General features: G+C 53.8%; 1 protein-coding gene across 1 annotated transcript; it reads right to left on the bottom strand.

Annotated features, from left to right (window-relative positions):
* Window positions 1-865: 865 nt before the first annotated feature.
* LOC311205097 (maestro heat-like repeat-containing protein family member 2B) lies at window positions 866-15,515 on the bottom strand (the record flags this gene model as incomplete). Its single annotated transcript, XM_084279389.1, has 30 exons — window positions 866-992; window positions 1,195-1,332; window positions 1,681-1,871; window positions 2,180-2,342; window positions 2,576-2,724; window positions 3,658-3,758; window positions 4,170-4,293; window positions 4,513-4,617; window positions 4,914-5,003; window positions 5,110-5,245; window positions 5,604-5,671; window positions 5,973-6,095; window positions 6,310-6,471; window positions 7,221-7,343; window positions 7,534-7,653; window positions 7,866-7,973; window positions 8,385-8,437; window positions 8,801-8,942; window positions 9,447-9,556; window positions 9,628-9,781; window positions 9,982-10,113; window positions 10,582-10,655; window positions 11,037-11,331; window positions 11,871-12,014; window positions 12,321-12,472; window positions 12,760-12,858; window positions 13,204-13,369; window positions 13,629-13,751; window positions 13,921-14,035; window positions 15,442-15,515. The coding sequence occupies 30 exons, from the start codon at window positions 15,513-15,515 to the stop codon at window positions 866-868; spliced, it is 3,861 nt and encodes a 1,286-aa protein (XP_084135515.1).
* Window positions 15,516-21,677: the final 6,162 nt, after the last annotated feature.

Consider the following 21,677-nt stretch of genomic DNA (forward strand, 5'->3'; position numbering starts at 1 on the left):
GTGCCTCTGCTGTGCCAGAGAAGATGAGCAGGGGAGCAGGAAGGAGGAGGAAGAAGACAAGAAGCACCAGCACTGCCCCTGCCAGGGGCCAAGCTGCACAGGGAACACCTGCAGCCCACCCTGTCCCTCCTCCCAGCGCTGCCTCCTGCCAGGAAGAGCTCGAGACTCACCTTGCAGAGACCCAGCCAGCTCTGCTGGCTGAACCGCCTGCCCACAGGTACCTCGAGGAAAAGCATAATCCCCGTTGAGCTGTTGGAATCGCCTCGCCAAAGCCAAAACTGCAAACACTCCTTGGCCCTGCATACGTAACTCATGGGGTGTTTTCTTCTCTGTAACTTTTGAGGCACTTGGTGACAAGAGCCAGTGTGGGAGGTTTATGACTTGGCATTTTGAAAGCGGTGTGTTTGCACATGCTGCAGGACGCCACGGGGAGACAGCGGCGCTGGGGTCTGTCCCAGCATCACTCCATTGTCCCCAGCCCAGGAAGATCCAAGAAGGTCCCAGCCTTGGTGTCACCCACATGTGGTCTTGCCAACCACCCTGGCGCAATCAGTGGGGGGAAAAGACAGAAGACCCCCACCCTGTAGGCATCTTGTGCTGAACTTTATTTAATTCACTCCTTGCTGCTGGCTGGGGTCAGGTATGGTGGAGAGTCTTCCCTGGTGCCTGCCTCACTAACAGGCCCTTGATGTACCGTGATCCTCGAGAAGCCTGCAATGACAGAGGCAGAGCTGTGGGGACCTGGTGCCAGTCAGGTGCTCTGCTGGCAGTTCCACTTCAGGGCCCCTTTCTGCAGGAATCTTCCCATAAAAAAGACATCCCAAGCAGAGGTATCTCAGCAAAAGCCAGCTGAACCCTTCCTTCCCTACCCCTGCCTCACCTCTTCCAAGAAAGCTGTAGCTGTCACCCGCAGCTTAGGTGAGCAGGAATCCAGCCATGGCGAGATCTTCTTCAGCAGGTAGGGGGAGACAAAGCCAGCTTTGAGCAGGACGCTGTGCAAGGGAGCACAAGCAAGGGCCACACAGTTAGCCAGGAAGGCTGCAGGCAAAGGCTCCAAAATTCCCTCGCCCCAGTGCAGGCGCTGTTCTTCCAGTGGGGATGGCTTCCCAGACATGCTGGGAGGGTGTGTCCCAGCAGCCCTTTCCCTGGGCACAACCCCGCAGGAGTGGTCAGATGCATCCCCAGGGCTCTTACCTGGTCAGGAGACACATCCCTTCAGGGTGAGCCAGGGGGTCTTCCAGGTGAGCCCACACTGCCTGATGCATGAGTGGCTTCATCCATTTGCTGGGCATGCATTTTTCTAGCAGTGACTCTAAAGCCGAAAGGAAGACCCTGGCAAAAGAAACAAAGCACAAGGGAAGTCAAAGATGCAGCCGACCAAAGCAAAGCAAAGCAAAGCAAAGCAAAGCAAAGCAAAGCAAAGCAAAGCAAAGCAAAGCAAAGCAGCAGCACCACCACGAACCAAAAGAAATCTCAAATCACAGCAGGTGAGGGGATGCAGAGCTAAACACCCTTGAAATGGTGCGTCTGCACCTTCAAGGCTGAAGAAAACACCACCAGCATTTTCTTCCAGCTCCAAACCAACTGAAGTGGAAGAAAAGCCATGCCACTCGACCCACGCCCCTCAGTTCCCCTGAGGAACTGAAGCCAAGCCCTCCACAGGCCCCTTTGGCTCCTTACCTACACGGCTTCCTCTCAAGTATCAGGCCCTCCAGGTACAGCTGTCCCCAGATGCTCATGGGGGAAAGCTGCCTTTCCTCACCCAGGGTTTCACTGGCCCACCTCAGGAGGCTGGGAAGGAGGTGGGAAAACAGTTTCCTGAGCTGCGTGCTCTTCATGGCAATCATCATCTCACAGATGGCACGGGTGATCTACAGAGAAACATGAGGAAGAACCACCTGTTCAGGCAAGGCCTTTTCCCACCAGCCTCGTTTCCCCACCTGCCTGGAGCTCGCGGGCGGGGGACACGTTACTGGCCGCAATGGCCACTTCTGCAACAGCCCTGTGGCTCAGGAGCTCAAGACTGTCCCGGCTCCCCACACTCCTTGAGGCCGGCCCAGCACGGTCTCCACGTGGGAGTCTCCGCGAGCATCCACAAAGGCCACCCCAGTTCCTCATGCTGCACTGTGACTTGTAAAGCAGGTGCAAAGCTGCGGAATGTGTCTGCCATTGAACGTACTGTCAGTGCCTCCAGAGCAGTCTGACGGTTGCACAGCTCAGGAGCAGAGGAGTGTCTCCGCTGGCGGTTGTTTCCTGTTAGGTTCAGCTTGGCCACCAAGCACCTCAGGACCGGAATCCCAGTGGTGTGTCTTCCCAGGATCCTCCACAGCTCCACTGCTCCACTGCAAGGGAACAGATGTTCACCCCTGAGCCCGCATCATCGCAGTCTTGCAGTGCCCTCAAACCTTCCCCTCCCCTCTTCCGCAGTGCAGCTTCCAACACAACCGCGTGGTTTCGCAACACTGCAGAGGGTTCAGGCAGGGAAAAGACCTGCTTCCCAACCGGGCCCATCCGGTGCCAGCAAGCTGCAGGGTCTGGCTTTCCCTTCAGTGGGAGAACCGGGTAGCACACTTACCTGTCCATGAGGTACATGCTCTTCTGGAGGAGGCTGGTGGTTATGGCTTTCTTGTGATAATGGGCAAGGAGCAGTACTGCCTCCATTGAGTAGCTCCTGTGAGCGTCTGCCTCCAAGGTGGTGTAAAAAAGGCTCAGGATTTTTGGCACCTGAATGGAAGAAGAGGAGAAAGAAGTGCTCGATGAAGCCTTTACCCCCTCCTGCAGGACCCAGAAACCCCATTCAGCACGTGAGCAATGCCTGCTCCCTTGGCACAGAGTCCAGATCAAGCCTGAAACCATCAAACGTTGAAACCCAGGGTGAAGTGGGTCTCGGGGCAGGGAGGACTGACAGCGATCCCAGGGGAAGGGTGGCAACAGCAAGGTTGGTGCCTCACAGTGCCTCACTCATGGCAAGGCCCTGGACCATTGGGAGACTCTGCAAAGACATTCCCATGTCCTTGTCCCCAGACACCAGCAGCCCGTCCTCACTCAGACCATCAGCAGCTGAGTCTTGAGCCCATGCCAGTGGCACAGGGTGTAGTGCAAATGCCAACAGGAAGAGACACAAATTCAAACGGGAAAAAAAATGAAGGTCTCCTCTACCTCCTGAAGTATTTCCTTTCCGCATACCACCAGGAAGGTGAACACCCACTTCCACGCAGCCTTCCAATGTGTGGAGCTGGAAAACATCTGGGTGTCCAGGATGGGAGTCAGAAATGATGTAGCCTGTGCTGGAGGGACGCGTTTGCAGACAGCCTGGAGAGAATTCAGGAACAGAAGAAACCACGTCACAGCTCTGCTGTAGCCATTTGGAAAGGAAAGGCAACTGGACAGGACTGGTAGTTCAGCAGTCATGGAGGGGGCAATCCCTGCACCCTCCTGCTGTGCATACAGTGCTGTTTACTTCTGCTGCAGCCAAGTGTCGTGGCTTAACCCTGCCTGGCGACAAAGCCCCACGCCTGAAACCAGGGCACTAACTGATTTGGAAGTGTCTCCCTGCTTTTGCTTGCATGTACACCAAGTCTGTATTCTGACAAGAGCACACACACATGCGCACACGCACAGACACAGAGAAACACACAGGGCATCTGCTCCAGTTACCTTGGCACGAGTCTCCACCAATGTCTCGGTGTCTAGGCTGTTCAGCTCCTCATCCAGGCACCTGGTCTCATTGTCCTGAGATGCCACGGCCATGGTCTTGTCTGGAAGAAAAACCAGGAGAAAAAAGGACTCCAGCAGGACTTCCCCAGCCGGATAAATGGCTAACAAATCCTGGGCTGGACAGGCCCACTCGGGAAAAGCCCGTTCGCTGGGGCTTCAGGCTTTCAGCAGCCACTGGCCTCTGCGCTCAGCAGCTGCATCCCCTATCCCACACACAGGACAACCATCATCTCTGGGAGGCAGGAAACCTCCCTGTCACTTGCTCAGCACAGGCAGAGCCCGCTGCTGGAAGAGGAAAGAAAGGGTTTGAACACAACCCTTTGCAGCACACTCCACAAAAAAAGCTGACTGCTTTGCCCTCCCCCTTCCCTCCCTGCAGCATCCCGGTGGTGCTAGGCCAGGCTGGAGGGAGCATCAGCCGGGCAAGGCTGGGAAAGGCCCACTCTCCTCACCTTGCATTTGAAGAAGGTAGCCAAGGCAGACCCATGCCCTCTGCCAGCACGTGTCCAGGCAGTGAGTGGCCAGAGCCACCAGAAGTCCCATCAGGGAGCCCAACTCCTTGCACGAATGCCCCTCCTGCAGTGGAGAACAGCAGGAAAAGGGTCACAGGCAGCCCCAGCACACACTTGCCTCTACCACCCACCCTGCTCACTGGGCAGTGACCAGGCAGAGAACCTTCTGCCTGCCCCATAATCCCAGAAGCCCTGAAACCCAGCATCTGGACAGGCAAGGGTCCTTCCGGGTCCACAAATGGTGGGACGGGGGCAGTGGGGCACTCAGGGTGTCCCTACTCACCATGAGCTTGAGCTGCTCCTGGCAGACTCCCAGCACAGAAGCACAGAAGTCCAGGCCGATCTCCCGCTCCCGTGCATTGGCTGAGGTGAGCCAGCCCTTCAGGACCTGAGGCAGGGTGCATCGCTCTTGACACAGGCATCTTTCTCTCCCCAAGGTCCCTCTACGTCTCTCTCCTGCTCTGGCCCCTTCCCGGTGTGGCCCCCAGCCCCACAAAGCCCCGCTGCCATGCGCCTCGTTCTCTCCAGCTGCCTCTGCCTACACGACAGGGTCGATCCCTCCCGGCATCTCCCCACTCTGGCCTTCCCGCAGGCTGCTCTCACCCAGCTGAGGGCTGGCTCTTGGCTTTTGGCTTTGATTCTCTGCCCCTACGACGCTTTCCTTGTTGCCCTGTGGCTACTCACATAGACCAGGTCGTCAAAGCAGCCAGGGCTCCCCTTCAGAAGAGTTTGGATGAGCTGGCCCAGATCTTCCACGCATCTCCTGTGCAGAAGCTGAAAGCAGGAAAGGAGAGCTGAGGTTCAGCATCACGGGGGCTGCCAGGGCACGCTGAGGTGGGATCCTGACCCAGAGGTGGGCAGGCACTGGTGGGGGGTGTACCGTCATGTTCACAGCTGCCCTCACTGTCTTCCTTCCCTTCCGCCTCTGTTCCGCAGAAGGATAAGACAAGACCGTGTGGCAGCACACAGTCAGCAGCTTCCGACTGTCCTCCCTTCTCAGAGGGGGCCTCAGCTTGCTGGCCAGAGAGAACAGAAAGAGAAAAAGGCGATTTACTGACCCTCTCCAGAGCAGCTCAAACACCCAGCTGGCTTCCTCGGAATCGAGGGCCCCAAATCCAGCACCCCCCAGCCCATGCCAACAAGCTCTGCCTTCAGCTCCAGCAAATCCTGCCTCCTGCCAGGAGGTAGGCAAAGCCTGCCCCCTTCCCCAAGTCATGGAGACCTTGGATCTCCCTCCCTTCCTTCGGGAAACACCCAAAATGAGGAACACCCTCCCACTCCACAGCCCCAGCAGCTCCTGGCCGCACGCTCAAGGCCAAGCCAGCTGAGCTGGGGCACACGGCGAGTCCCCAAAGCCCGGGGAGCAGACCTCACCTCAATTCCTCCAGAGCCCCAAACACTCCACACACCGGGGCGTCCCAAGGCTCCTCCTCTATCCAGTCCTGCAAGACCACGAGAGACAAGCACAGAGTTGGCCACAGTCAGGGACAAGGGACAGTCCTCCTGCCTTCCCTGGGGACAGCCTTTGCCGACAGGCCTGGGCAGACACTGCCCCGTCGCTCCCACACATCCCCAAGGATGGACCCTGCTCCTCCGCCGCAGACGGCACAAGCACCTAGGGGCCCCACCAGCTTGGGACGCCAGCAGCTCGCCTGAAGCCAAGACCATCCCGCCCCTGGGGAAAGCAGCCTCCTGGCACAGCCCAAACTCCCCTGTGCATCTGCCCCAGCTACAGGCACTCACCAGCAGGGTCTGTGTCGCTTCCTGCTTTGAGGAGAGCTCAAAGCTGCCACAGTCACCCACAGCCTGGATGGCACTGCTGACCTGGGTGATGCTCTGCACCAAGGCCAGCTTCAGCTGCGTGTCCTGAGGCCAAAGAGAGCAAAGAACACATTAAACTCTTTGGAGGGCTAAAGGGTCAAAGAGGAGTATGGGCAGGGTGGGGGCTTGGATCTGGATGTCAAGGACAAAGCGTTCCTCGGGGGATCTTGAGAAAGGAATTGTCTGTCTTGGTACCCCCCAGCTGGAGCTGGGATGCACAGGCATCCCTCCCCTCCCCCTGCACGCCCTGCGCTCCTACCCGCCGTTGGGCTTTGGAGAACCACAGGATTCTGCCCATGATTTCTGTATCCACGCAGGGCAGCAGCAGTTCCTTGGGGGCATGCAGCGCAATGCCGCTGTAGATGCTCATGAGCGCAGCACAGGTGGCCTGGACTCTCTCCAACTGCTGCTGCTGCTTCTGCTGTGCCAAGAGAGATGACACAAGACGTCAGTCCCAGAACTCCCGTGGGATTCTGCAGTAGGCTACTGCTCTGCACCCTCACCAGCTCCTCATTCAGCTGGGCACCTCCCAGCAGGCCCCCAGGCTGCCAGCTCCAGGGACGCTAGCTGCTCCCATCCCACAGCTCGGGTTCTCACGTGAGGATGGGCTGGAAGGCGCAGCCAGCCTCACGCGCCCTGACGGTGGTTTTGCCAGTGATTTGCGGGGGTCAGGGAGCTGTCTGGAACCTTTCTGTGGAAAGGTTTCTGACACAGCCTGTCATGGTCCTGCTCAGAGCCACGCATCCTGCACCTGCCATGCCATGAAAGGCTTCCCCACGCCTTTCCCTCCCAGGGCGAGAGCAGAGCCAGTGAGACCTCGCCAGGCTTCTGCTCCCAGACCTCAGCTTTGGGGAACGAGCAGTGTGACACACTGTGCCTGCCCCCTTGTCACCAGCTCCAGCTGAAGTCACGGGCAGCGGGGCTGCATGCGAGCAACTGCTGCAGCTGCCCCAACTGGGCAGGGCTCTGGTCCACCTAGTGTCAAGCCCCGTCCTTCCCAAAAGACACCTCAGGGGCCACAGTGCCAGGATGTCCCCTCTGAAACACAGCTCTTGGGGAGCTTGTAACACAAGGCTGCTTATCCAAACACGGCTGCCACACTTTATCTGCTGCCGGTGTGCAAGTGCAAATAAGGCCAAAAGAGGAAAGCCCAACAGCAAAGTTCTTTACCCTCGGCTCCATGGCAGGTGGATAAAGCCAGTTGTCTGTGAGAGTGGCAGAGAACGTCGTCACCGTGTCCAAGACCAGGCGGAAGTGGCTCTCGGAAGCATGGGACACAACAGAAATCATTCCCTGCAACCACAGAGAAATGGGGAGTTGGCTCCAGCCCCGGCACTCAGCCATGGCCAGTGCCAATGTTCAGGCAGGCCACTGCAACAAGGGGCAAACAGCAGAGGAATGGGGAGATCAAGGAGGTCTGGAGCAGCCTTTCCTCTCTCCCAGGAATAGGCAGGGGATGCTCAGGACGGGAGCATCACCTCACCTGGGCCTCAGACGGCTCCTCAGTGGTCGCCTGCTGGAGGAACCTCAGCACCTGCCCTTCGACGTGTCTGAGGTCCCGACAAGCTGCCAGCACCACCCCAAAAGCCTTGTACAGGAAAAGCTGAAAGAGAAGAGCCCCACCTTGTCAGGAGATGGTGGCCCCAGGCAAGGAGGGAGCAGGCAAGGCCAGCCATGGCAGCAGGCTGTAACCAGGCGCAGGAGCAGCCCAGGGGAAGGGCCTTTTGGGGACGAAGGAAGGGGAAGCAGTGAAAACCACCAGTGTGGCACACCACCGGCACCAGCCCCAGCCCTGGCGTGGGGCAGAAGACACACCTTCTTCCAGGAGCCACGGGCAGAGCTGTCCAGCTGCCGGCTCAGCTCCTGGCTCAGGTCCATGGTCCAGACCTCATCCTCAATGGGCTCCAGCGATGCTCGCAGAAACTGGGGCGAATATGAGAGGAAGCGAGTGTTCCCCAGCCCTTGGCCAAGACCCTTGCGACACCCGAGTGTCCCAGGACAGCGGTGGGGAAGAGCCGGCCCCAGACAACCCTCTTTTCACCAGCCTCCTTCTTCTCCTCTAACACCTCAGGTGAGACTCCCCACACCTCCCCCAGCATGCCGGGCCTAGAGGATGCAGTGTTAAGGCGTGTGCCACAGCTTTAGAGGGCATTAGCCATCAGCTGTGCCACCTGTGCAGACAGCAGCTCCTCTGAGCAGGCAGGCACCCAGTCACTCTGTGGGGGAGGTGCAGGGTGCTCAGGAGGTTCCCCACCCCCTGCTGCCTTCACAGGCAGCCCTGAGCTTCCTCCCACAACTTTGTCTGCTCCCTCTTCTCCCCCAGGGATGCTGTACCTTCAGCAGGCGGTGCTCCCACTCTGCAAAGTCAAGGGACATGTCCTTTTCTCCTAGAAAGCAAGGGGAAGCAGAAGCCCTTGTTGCTATTGAAGCTCACACCAGAGAAGAGCCCAGTGGCCTCCTCTGCAGTCACACCTCCCAAGAGTCCCGGCCCATCACACTACAAAAGGCCCACAAACATCTACTCCAAAGCCCTTGCAAGGTCAAAGACACAGAGGGGATCCCAGGGGGCATTCGTCAGAGCCACTGATTCGGCTGGAGAAGGACCCGCTGACTGCGGCTGACCCCCGTGGCTTCACTTGCAGCTCCCAGAACAGCTCCGAACACTGAGTCCCAGCATGCACCAGCAACACACATTTTCTCCCCAACTCCCCTACCCTCTCCCTGCCTCTCCCTCCCCACACACCCTTTACCTTCCAGGTACTGCAGGAGGAGGGGGATCTCGGTCACCCACACTGCCCCCAAGGCTCCGTGGATCCTGCCCCGGAGGGCCTGCAGCAGCTGCAAGGCAGCAACTGCCTGGTCGCTGCTCTTGTGAGGAGCCGCTGCCACCACCTAGGCAAGAGCAGGACAAAAGGGTCACCTCTGCTGCCAGAGCCAGAGTTTCGCTTGGGAGGGTAGTAGGCTCAGCACCGCTCCATGGCCTGGGGCACAGCCAGCCCCAAAGGGAGTCAGATCCCCAGCAGGCCTGAGCAGGCTCAGGCACACTGCCTCCTCCTCCTCCTCAGGGGGCTCCCAGCACCAGCCTCAAGAGCATCCCTGCCCAGACCTCTCCCACCACCCCTGGCCACAAAACCTCTTTCCTCCTGGCCCCACTACTCACCAGCAGTTGAGCCAGCAGGGCCTGGGGAGCTGGCAGCTGGGCTGCAGGAAAGAAGAAAGGCTGGGTGAGCTGACAAGCCCCTACCATGCCCTGCCCCATGTAGCTCTGATGAGCCTGCACAGGGCTGAGGGCCGAGAGCAGCAGCGCTGCCACAGCGCAGGCCCAGGGGGCTCCTAAGGGCTGCTCAGCTTGACACCAAGGCAGCTCACGCATGGCCAGAACCAGCCCGGGCTCACCGGGACATCACTGAGAGCCAGGACTCTGCGCTGGGCCAGGGGCCATGCAGAAAAGAGCTCCTCGTGCCCAGCAGCAGAGCCTGGCTCTGCCCTTTGCTTCTCCCGGGCTCCTGCGCAGGGCCAGCAAAGCGTATGTAGACACTGAGTGGCCAGGCCCCCAGGCAAGCCCAGCAGCTCCTACCTTGCTCCTGGGAGTCCAGAGCATCAGGCTCCTCTTCTTCACACCCTGCTCTGTCCCGTCTCTCAGCCAGGGTTCTGAGGCACTTGGAGAGCGGGATCAGCATGCCGCTGTATTGGGCTGGCACCACATACTGCAGCAGCCTCGGCCACAGGAGCTGCAGAGAACCACCAGGCAATTGGCCACATCAGCATTCCCATTCAGCTCAAAGACATAAAGGATGGTCTGGGCTTCCCTGAGCCCTGTATGCTTCTGAGGGGAAACATTCAGGGCACATGGAAGCACTTGGAAGCACAAGGAAAAATGCCCTGAAGGCCAAAAAAGCTGCCTGTAGCAGCAGGGCACTGGATGACTTACTTTGGTCATCCCTCTTAGGGAGACATCCAGTGAGCCCACGATGTCTGTGCAAAAGGCTCGCAGAGCTCCTTCCTCCAGCATTTCCCAGGAGCAGAGCAGCTCCCTGATGAATTCCAACACGGCCTGCTGCACCTGCCAGGGGAGAGTGTGGTTAAAACCCTCCTGTTCAGAACCCAAAAGGAAGATGCCTTTGCTTGGGGGCAGCCTTTGTGGCTTGCGCAGAGATGAGGAGGGCACAGCAGCTGCTTTTGTTCCAGGCTTCAGGGATGGGCTTTAGCACCAGGCTGGATGGGCATCTGCCCTGCAGAGCACCACCACCTCCCCACTCTGCTCTGACAGCTCTCCCCAGGGAGGAGCCATCACACACTGCCTGGACAATGCACCAGCACTTGCCCAGGCACCCCAGTCTTGCCCTCTCCAGCAGCAGGGCCACCTCTTGCCATCAGCTCTCTGAGCAGCACCAGGAAGCAGGGAAAGGGAGCCGTCACCTAGGTCAGACTCCCAACCACTGCTTCCTGCTGTGACTCTGCCAGGCTTGGGAAAGGGAAAGGGTTTCTCTGCCTCCCCTGGCAGCACCGTGCGCCCCGCAAACCAGCTCACCTGGGCACTGGGGTCATGGCACAAGGACTGCAGGGCCTCCACCACCTGGGGCAGCTTCTCTCTCACTGCAGGTGCTGGAAGAGATAAGGTGTGCCGTGAGGCACAGCCCCAGAGGCAGAAAGGATCCCTTGAAGCTCCCAAGCTTTTCATGCACCAGGGGGACAGCAAAGCAGGGCCTGGCTCTGGCTTTAGTCTAGAGGCACAGCTGCTTTGTAAGCACTCTGTGTGGCAGCCCAGAGCACAAGACAAATAGCACAGGTGGAGCATCACCCCTGCTGTGCTGCCATTTCTAACTGCCACGGGGGAGCACGAACCCTGTCATGGGGCATCAGTTCAGATGGGGGACCCGCTCTTGGCAGCTCCTTTTGGGTGCAGCTGCAGCACTTTCAGCCCGTTCCTGCTCTCGGCCCAGCAGCCCCAAGCCGGGCCTTGTGTCCCTGGCCCATGGCACTGACCGTCAGAGTGGGCCAGCGCTGCCAGCAGGCCCAGAGCTCCCACGCAGCTGGCCTCGCTCCCTCCGCTCTCCCGGGAGTGCAGATGCACCACTGGCTCCTCCGGGCAGATTATCGCTGCAGGGAAGAAATCACCTTCTGCACTAGCAGGCACGTGCCTCGGGCTGCCCAGGACAGGGGGAGCGCTGCCACGGCATGGCAGGGCATCGCCCAGTCTCCTCTCCTTACCCTGCCGCACGATGCAGTGGGACAGCTCTGCCTTATGGCTTGGGCCAGGCTCTCCGGTCACATCCAAGAGCTGTGGGAACAAGGTTTGTTTTAAAGAAATTCCCAGTGCCTTTGACGGGTGCTCTCTGCCTTCCTCTCCCAGTCTCCTCCTGTAACCTGGCTGAGAGGGAAATCCCTGCGGGAACTGGGATGCCCCTTGGGCCCACCCCAAACAGCCAGGATCAGGCCTCCTGCAGCCCCAAGGCGCCTGGCTCCCAAATCCTGGCCGTGCCCCTGGCCTGCAGGAAGGTCTGCGAGAGCATGGGGGAGGAAGAAGAGGCTAAAGCCACTGAAAGCAACTTGGGATTATGGGAGCCCCTAACACCGGCTCTCAGGGAAATAGCCCAAGCCTCTTGCACAGGGCTTCTTGTTTGTCATTGATTCTTGACTCTGTCCAGGCCCTCCTTTCTTGCCCAACGAGTGCGTGGAAGCCTCAGGCCTTTTCCACTCTCTGGGTTCCTTCTCTAAGAGCTTCCCAGCTCCTCCTGGCACCCCACAGCTCCCCAGTGCCTTCTGACACTTGCTCAGAGTCACCCCAGCAGCCGCACCAGGCCCCACACAGCTCCTTGCCTTGGTGACCTGGGAGGTGTCTCGGATGTCCCAGCGCTGGTGCAGGAGCGCAAGGACTTGCTCCCAGGCATGCTCTCGGTGCTGCCCCTCATGCATTAGGACCTCCATCATGGCAACCACTGCCCTGAGGACAGCCTGCTTGTCCTGGAGAGGGAAAGGAGAGGTTCTGCTTGGAGTGCTCAGCATCACCTGGACACCAGTCTGCCCTTCCCACTGGCAGACTTCCAAAGCAATTCTCCCAAGCAGGAGAAGAGCTCACTCCAGAGGAGAGCACATCCCTGTGCTGCTACTCCCGCCTCCCCTGCAGAAAGGTCCCAGGCTTCTTCCTGCCAGGGAGCTCCCAGGCTTTCTCACCCAGACCGTTCCCTCCCCTCTCTGCTCGCGCCCCACCATGCACTCTGACGTGGACATCCCTGCAAAGCCCCAGCCATGGAAAGCAGCACTCCTCACCTCTTCCTCCCTGCAGCCCAGCCAATTTGCCACCACGTAGCAGTAGACAGGGTACATGTGCTCGGAGAGCTGCCCTTCCGTGGGTCGAGGGAAGGGGCACTGCTGCCGGCTGCAGAAGTACTCAGTGACTGCTTTGGACCACTGCTCCAGAACTGCACCAGGAGAAAGGAAAAGGCAGCACATGAGAGGCTGCAGAAGGGATGGGACCTTGCACCCGCAGACAGGAATTCCTCTGCACAGCGTCCCTGCGTCCTGCCTGCCCACAGAAACCTTCCAGGTTTCCTCCGCTCCTCTGGCACCCTCACATCAGTCTGGGATTGCCAAGGCCTGACCCAAATGCAGGGTGACACCCACCGTGTTCCCTCTGAGATTGCATGGAGGCATCAAAGGCCACCCCAGCCGCTACCCCTGGGATCCCAGCCCAGGAACCCACACTCACCACTGCAGATGACGCGCAGGGTCCGGCCGCTCCTCACCTGGCTCAGCATGGCGTGCAGGGAGAGCAGTGTCATTCCCACAAAGGGGATGCACTGCAGGGCTGCAGAGAAGGCAGGGCAGAGGGACACAGAGGGTCAGGGAGACACATGGGAGACTGGCGTTAATCCCCGGCAAGGCTGGGGTGCTGGGCCACGCGGGACATTCTAGAGGCATTGGGGAGGGCTGCCTTCCCCAAGGGGGACCACTGAAAAGACCCTTGGGTAAAAGAGGAGGATGGTGGGGAACAGAAACCCCGTGGATTTGTTCCCACCCAACAGGACCTGTGACTGGGCTGGTAAGGCAGAGCTGCTGGTGGCACTGGCATGGAGCAAGGGGGCACAGCAACTTCATAGCCCCCCAGTTTACAGAGGCCCCTACCCAACCCAGCAGACTGAGGGTGCTGTACCGTAGCTGCAGGCCATTTTGCCCAAGGTGAGGAGCACCGGCTCCTCAGGGGCCTTCGCCATGACCTTCAGGTGGTGCTGGAGCTCGGACATGACGAAGTGGAAGTGGGAGCGGGCCAGAGCCATCAGCACGTCACTGGCAGCCGACTTTGTCTCATCCGGCACACCCTGAAAAAGCGCCACAGGTTAAACGCACCCGGGAGAAACGTGGAGGCACCCGGACAAACCAAACACCTCCGGTTCCCCTGTGAGACCCCTTGGGGCTCCTTTGCTTGGGCTGGGCGTCTGCTGCCTCTTCTTCCCCTGGGGAAGGCGAGCAGCTCCCCCGCCGAGGGTAGGGAGGCTTTTCCCTGGCACAGCTCTGCGTTGCTGCCTGCTCTGCCTTCCTGCATGCTGCTTGGATGGCCTTGAAAGGGAACAAGCTCACCTGGGCTGCCTGCAGGTCACTGGAGGCCTCTGCAATCAGGCGGTTCACGACACCGCTCTGCAGGCAACTGCCATCCCCCTGCAAGACGCTCTCCAGCTGTTGGTAGGTCTCCACTCGGTCACCCTGGGCACAGATCACAAAGAGTGATGGGACTCGCTTTGCCCTCGTTCTCAGGGAGCCACGAGAGAGACACCTGCTGCAGAGGTGCTCCCAGCAAGATTCGCCTCTGCCACGCTACCCGGGGAAGCCAGGGGCATCGAGGGGAACCCTCAAGCCCTCCTACCTCACTCACCTCATGGTCTTGCAGTTGTTTCAGCAGAGAAGTCCCGCTGGCCGCTACAGTAGTGGCGCCAGCAGGGACAGATTCCTTCGCTCTGCCTCTATCCTCATGATGTCCAGATCTGGGCCTAAAGCCCAGGCATGGGCAAAGAACTGGAAGAAAAGAAGGAAAGAGTCTTGCTGGCTGCAGGGCTTTGGACTAGGGAGCGGTGAGGATCTTCCCAGCATCAGTGGGATGAGGGGAGGGACACTGGGGGACCGGGACCATTCTGGGCTTCTTGGTGCCACAACAGCAGCAACGTGCCAGAGTGAATTCAGCCTGGGTGGGGTCCCTGAGCCAGGCAGGTCTGGCTGGGCGAGGTCGTCTCTGAACAGCCCCCAGCTGCCCCACGGAGGGCGGGGACAAGATGGATCCAGAGCCCAACCTGGACTCTGGCCCAGGAGGAAAGGGGACAGGAAAATGGTCTCCAGCTCCTGGCTGGGACGGACACTGCCTCCAGCAGGCATCAGCCCCCCACCTCCCACCAGCCCCTCACCTCTCAGTGCTCTCCTCATCGCAGCAGGAGCTCCCAGATGGGCACACCGCTCTCTCTGGGTCCTACTCCCGCGAGTGCTAGGAGAAACTGGGGCTGCCCCAGCAACCAGGTAGAAACTCCGGCTCTTCATGACATCACTCAGCGCCTAACAACGGGCTGCTGCTAGAGACACCAGGCACCATGGGGGTCCCCACAGGCCCAGAAATACAGGCTTTCCCCATTCTCCATCGCTTCAACTCTCATAGAATCATGGAATATCCTGCATTGGAAGGGACCTGGGGCAATGTGGTCTCATGGGGACTGGCCCGGCTCTTCTTTCAAATTCTGCTAGAATGCACAGCTTCCGTTGTCTCCAAGCTACCATGTGTCAATGGTTTGGTTGTAGTTTCACTGAGGAAGGAAGCTGGATTCACAATGTTAGTCCCTCCAATCACAACATCATCAGTCTCCACAAGTATACCTTGGTATTTCAGCAATCTGGATGGGGAAAGCCAATGATTTCCTTTTGTTCCAGAATGTCAGACACAGTATGAAAGACCATTCTTGGCCTAAAGTGAATTTCCAGGCTTCTTCAATGTTAGGTATCATGGCAGCTACTGCTCATAAATGCCCTGACCGTCCTCTGCTTATCCTCCATCTGTTTAGAGAAGTACGCCACTGCTCTTTTATAAGGTCCTAGATGCTGAGCCAGGAGCTCCCAGGTGTACTCCTGTTTTTTCATGTAGAAAGAACAAGAAGGGTTTAGTCACATCTGCCAGCCCCAAGGCTGGAGCTCTCCTAAATTCCCTTTTAAGTGTATGAAAAGCTTTCTTGGCGTCTTTTGTCCACACCAGTTGTGCAGGATTAATTTTCAAGAGCTCATAAACAGGCTCTGCTATTATTCCATAATTGTAAATTATTCCATAATTGTAAATCCACAACCGACACCAGCTCCACATTTCCAAAAAGGTTCTGAGTTCTCTTACCATCTGAGGAAGAGGGTTCTTAAACATGGCTACTTTTTGCTGGGTATCCCATTCTCGTTGTCCTCCAGAAATGTCATATCCCAGTTAGGATAGTCGTTGGTGTACATTTCAGCTTTCTGTTGAGAGACTCGATATCCATTTAGACACCCCAAAAATTCAACAAACTTGTCCCTTGGATACAGTCAGGGTTTTTTTTTCCGTTACTATTAATAGGTCATTCCCATACTGCAGAAAGATTCCATCTCTGGAGGGAGGGTCCCATGTTTCAAGTTCTCCTGCAAATCGATTCCCCAAAGATTGTTGGATTTATTTATTTATTTGAAAAACCTTGGGGTAACACTTTCCAGGTAAGCTGGGATTTCCTACCTGTGGTAGGACCTTCCCATTCCCTTGCAAATAACCTTTGACTACTTTTGGCTAATGGCAGGCAGAAGAAAGCTTCTTTTAAATCTAGGACTGTCAACCAAATCCGTGTATTCTTAAGCTTTGTCAGCAGTGTATACGGATCAGCTACCACCAGGTGGAGATTTTTAACAGTATTATTGATTGCTCCAAGGTCTTCCACTACTCAATACATTGCATCGGGCCTGTGTGCCTGCACAGTTTCTTACATCTTCTCATTCCCTTTTCTGATGGCAAAAAGCAGCTGCTTGTGTTTTTTTTCTCCTAAATGTGATTTCCAGAGGCGTTGTGACCGTTGCTGATGGGCTCAGCCTTGGTCAACAATGACTCTGGCCTTGAGCCGGCTGGTGTTTGCTCTGTCAGGCCTGCAGAGAGCTTCTGGCCACTTCTTGCACAAGCTTCTTGCAGCCCCCCTTCTCCACCAGAAACCAGCCACACAAAACTACAACAGGTAGGAAGGAGGACCCTGGGAATTACCAACCTGTCAGCCTCACCTTCCTCTGTGCCTGGGAAGATCATGGAACAGTTAATCCTAGAAGCTATGCTGAGGCACATGAAGGACAGGGAGCTGATTCGACACAGCCCCCATGGCTTTAGTAGGGGCAAATCCTGCCTGACCAATCTAGTGGCTTTCTACAGTGAAGTGACTGCGTCAATAGACAAGGGAAGAACTTGGATGCTTGGCTTCAAGGTGTGACAAGGGGGTTGCCGCCTCCGAGGGGTTTATCATCCATCGCGTGCCCAAGGTTCTCACACTGTGTGGCTTTCCCTTCCCGGAGCAGGAGATTTCCAGAGCAGTGTGCTCTTCCACAAGTTTGTGTTCCTCTTGGGGAGAGGAGCTTTCCCAGGGGAAGACAAACATGTGTTCTGCTCTGACAAGGCTGCTTTGGCTGAGAACCGTTTCCTGCCAGTCAAAGCATTACACGTTTCTTTCAGGAACACCCAAGTGCTCATGAGCCCACAAGGTCTATTTAGACACCTCTAGTGCATGGCCCAGGGAAGCTCTCTCACCAGATCTTCCAGGATCACCCGAGAGCACCTCTTGCTCTCTCTTTGCTAGGTTGTAGAGTATCACGAGCACTTGGATCATTGGCCACACACATCTCAGACAGCTGGAGAACTGTTGTTCCTCTACTCCTCATGTGCCACTCTGGTGCACAGAGGTGAGAGCTGCAATGCTGGACACAATTTCTGCTACACAAAGGTAAAGAGCAGCTTCCTTCCTAGCAAGGGAACCATGGCAGTATTACTGGCAGCCATGGTTCTGGGGAGAAGGTCTCCTGACTGGCTGGATTGGATTTCTTTTGTCGTACTCTTGGTTCTGCAGTTTTCTGCCTGGGGCTTGTTTGAGGAACCATTCAGTTCACCTCCAGATCCTGCTGCCTTTCTGTGCAGGCCAGCAATGGACTGAGGTAGGAGATTGAGGACGTGTCTATGGATCATTGTGTGTTTATCTAGACATATATTAATGCAAAAGATGCTGTCCTGAGACACACTCCCTTGTTTATATTTCTCTCCGTCTGTTATAAAGACATTAGCTGTTTTTAGTTATCTCAAAAACACCACCTGAGTTTTTAGATTTTCTTCCAGCCCTGAAACTTAGGGAACTGATTGTGTTTGCCCATTTTTCAGTACCACAACACTCCATGATGTAGCTGGATAGTACACATGCAATTTTTGCCATTTGGAGTCTGCTCTGTCCTCTATAAGCTCATCACCAAAATTCTGACTATACAATCTCACCATCCACTGATGTTTAATTTCCCCAAACCCTGGTGTTTCACCTATGCACTCAGTGGGTAGAAATACCCTCTTCATTTTCTAACAACCATATTGGTTCTGACTTACTAGTGTCATACAACTCATCCAGATAAATATAAAACAAAATTTAAACCCAATAAATAATCCAAACCAGCTGCTACATATTTGATGGAGCGAGTCAATACAAGAATATAATTGTTTACTCACTGTACAGAATCAGATGATGCAATGCTACTTTCTTTCATGGCATGGCCTCTTGCTGTTATTAATGTGGAGCATGTGCTTGAGTCCTTTTCAGATGGCATGGTGCCAGGACAAGGGAAAAGAGGAAGGCTCTAAATCAAAACCATGCTATGGATATAGAGCAAAGCCATGCACAACACAGAGGTAAAAAAAGGCACCCTGACAGGTGGGCAGAGAGCAGATTGGGCAGGTAGAAGGCGCAGCCTGAGAACTTTGGCATGCTGGAGAGACCTGCTAACAGAACACTACGGAGATACAGAACACTATGAAGATACAGAATCAGACAATAATGTACATTGGAGGGGATCTGGGAAGGTCTTTGAACAGAAGTTGTGGATGACCCATATTGGAAGTGCTCAATATCAGGCTGCACAGCACTTTGAGCAACTTCACCTTATGAAAAATGATCTCTGAAGATCCCTTCCAGCCCAAACTGTTCTGCAGTTCTAAGACAAATATTTCTTTATGCACAGACACAACAAGTGGCAACTTCTTCAGTTTAGACACCTTGAATATTTATACCATTAATTAACACGCTGATTCCAACCTTAGCATCTCTTCAATCTTAACAAAAATACAATTTGCAATTTATATTTTTATGGTTGATTATATTAAGAAAATATTATAAATCTGTCACCTATAATTGTAATTCATGATAAATAATATAATTTAAAATAATATACAGGCAGTTACAAGGCTTTAATGACAAATTTTCCTACGGACAGATTTCCCAAAGCCAAGCCCAACGCTAGCCAGCTGCTCCCTCTGCTGGAGTAAGCCAGGACGTGTCTGCCACGAGTGACGTTTTCCATTATTTCAAGTTCTGTTTATATCGTTTTTTTTCCTTTTTCAAACAGACACATACAACTTGATTTTTTTTCCTTTGGATGTTCTGAAAGTTCTCCAACCCAGGAAGTTCCAACTATCTAACCATACACTGGAGTGCAAGGTCTCTGTTTAACATTTGAGAATTCCTTTCTAGAACTTAAATATGGAAGGAATTGTAACACCTGGTCTTGCGATCCTCATTCAGTGGTCTGGCGATCATCTTCAGTGATGCTTGGGCCAGTTGGAAAATCAAGAAAAGTTAAGCAGAATCTGTGTAAGTCTGACTATTTCTATGAGACTTCCAAAAGGCTGTCAACAAACTGAAAGAGTCCATCTACAACTTTTCTCCACCTATAAATTTTATTTATTTATACCATTAAACAACTAAAAGTATGCTCTGATGCCAAATGATGATTACTCATATACCATCACAATGCACAGCTACTTAAGTACCAAACAAGTATTAAAACAAACAAAAAAAATCAACAAAACTGCCACAGTGCAACTAAGCAATTAGGCAAGAATTAAATATTAGGTCAGATTTTATATTAATTTCTTCTATTCATCAATCTGAAAAAGCTCATCTGTTGTTTAAAAGTCCACAAAGGAAAATTCCTAAAATCATACAGCATTTAGCTTAAAGCTTAGTAATGGAACAACCATTTTTAGCCTCCCTACTTGTGTCCAGTTAGCAACTGTTAAAAATACATTCATACCTACATATATATATTCTTATTCCTTACTCATGTATGATGGAGAGCTATTGAGAATATACAAATCATCTGAATAAATTAAAATATTTGATACTGATATCTGTCCTGCTTTTGGCAGGGATAGAGTCAATATTTTTTCCCTAGCAGCTGGTGCAGTGCTGTGTTTGGGAGTCAGGATGAGAGCACTGTTGATAGCACACTGATGGTTTTAGTTGTTGCCAAGCAGTCAAAGACTTTTCAGCTTCTCATACCGGCCTCCCAAGGAGAAGGCGGGGACACCCAAGAAGCTGGGAGGGGACAGCAGCAGGACAGCTGACCCCCACTGGCTAAAGGGGTGTTGCAGACTGTGCGATATCATACTCCATATATAAATGAGGGGGTGGCCAGGAAGCAGCACAGCTCGGGAACTAGCTGAGCATCAGCTTTGGGTAGTGAGAAATCATGCTGTGCATCACTTGTTTCATATATCGTTGTTACTGGTATTATTATCATCAGCATCATCACAATCAACTTCCTTTTCTATCCTATTAAACTGTCCTTATCTTAACCCATGAGGTTTTTTCTTTGTTTGTTGGGGTTGTTTTTTCCATTTTCATTTCTCTCTGCCACCCCACTGGGAGGGGGAGAAGTGAGTGAATGGATGTGTGGTTGCTTTAGTTGCCTGCTGGGTCAAACCACCACAATATCCAAAAAGTTTTACAAATGCTCCAGCTATAACATTTGTTTTCATTGAAATTACATCAGTACACAAAGCAACAGTTTTGTTAATGTTAACAGGCATTTTCTAAACAGTAACTTCCATTTATTTCCAATACCAGACAGCATGACTGTGTGGCATGGATGATGACTATCAGCTCTGCCTCAGAAAATATTCCTTAAGAGGATGTAGAAATATCCATGTCTTGTCTATAAAGTTTACTGAAAGAAAAAGTTTCAAGACCTAAGTTCCATGCCTGAAAAATCAGGTAATCTAAACACAACATATTCATTTTCTACCAAAAATTCTTAACACTGGCATATTTTTATCATTTTCTCTTAATCCTAGTCCTGGACAAATCAACAGAGCATCTAAAAAATAGTAATTTATTAGAGATCTTTAAACTTAATGATTGTCCCAAACCCCATAGGCTATCTAGAATCAGGAGATGTTGTTGGGCATAGTTTTGGTAACAACTTCTGTTGTTTCCTGGCAGACCTCATAATGTGCAATGCTTTTCCAGAAGCCTACTAAAAATGTGAGGCTGTATGTTTTCCTGATGAATACCAAAAAAATGAACAAAATGCATTCCACAAAAAAAAAAAAAAAAAAAAAAAAAAAAAAATCTTTTCTGTGAAGGCTGAGTAAAGCCCCTTGACCAGGGTTGGTTTTGATGTGTAGTGACTGCTGCCTTTCCCTGCTCAGCAATACTGATCTTGCTGTGTCTTTGCATTTTTTATGCCCATTTGCGTTTCTTACGTCCACCTGCTGACTCACCATCAGCCTCTAAGGCACCTGGGCAGGGAACATCATCTGATACATGTACAGCACCTAGCACAACATAATGGCCTGCATCATCACCTAGGTTTCTAAGCATTGCAGTGATGATGACTATTACACAAAGTAGTACCTGAGATCTAGATACGAAGAAATTTTGCCAAGAAAGGCCTGAGTTTTGCTATTTTGATTTATTGCCACAAATGCGTGTTATTTCCCAGCCTCAGGCGGCTGGTGCTGAAGATGTGCTGTTCACTCTGTATTCATATTACATTACCATTTATACATTTTAGCTACTCCACAGCACCTTGCCTAAATGTCAACGCAGTGTTATAAATACTAAATACTATTATTTCACCTCTACCTGCAATAAGAGATTGCACTCTGAACCCTGGTGCATTTTGCACAGATGGAAGAGCGTGCCATGCCCAGGAGGAGTTCTAGCAAGGTGGGCATCAGCCCAAAGCAGACAGTTAAGTCATAACAAAACTGATGCAAAGCTGTGGCAAAATGGTTGTCACCTTTGTCTCTTCTGGAGACCAAGAAAGTCTGTTCTGCTGTTGCTATTCCCATGAGGAGGAAAAGGGGAGGGTGTGCAAAACACATAATGAGGCCAGGACTGGCCATGAGCTTCAGCCTTCCACTAATCCAGAAGAGAAAGCCTGGCTTCTTTCAAGCATTTTTGTCTTCTGGGCATAACCCCATCCCTCTTCCTGCCACTTAGCCATTTATCCCTCATGGTAAAATTTATTTGGGTCACAGGGCAGAAAAATCTTAAGCCAGCTCTGCATTCACATTTAACATTCTAAATCCAGCTACTAACAACAGTAAAAGTCATGACATGCACA

Source organism: Gallinula chloropus (genome assembly GCF_964237585.1).
Source record: "Gallinula chloropus genome assembly, chromosome: 1".
Classification (NCBI taxonomy): Eukaryota; Metazoa; Chordata; class Aves; order Gruiformes; family Rallidae; genus Gallinula; species Gallinula chloropus.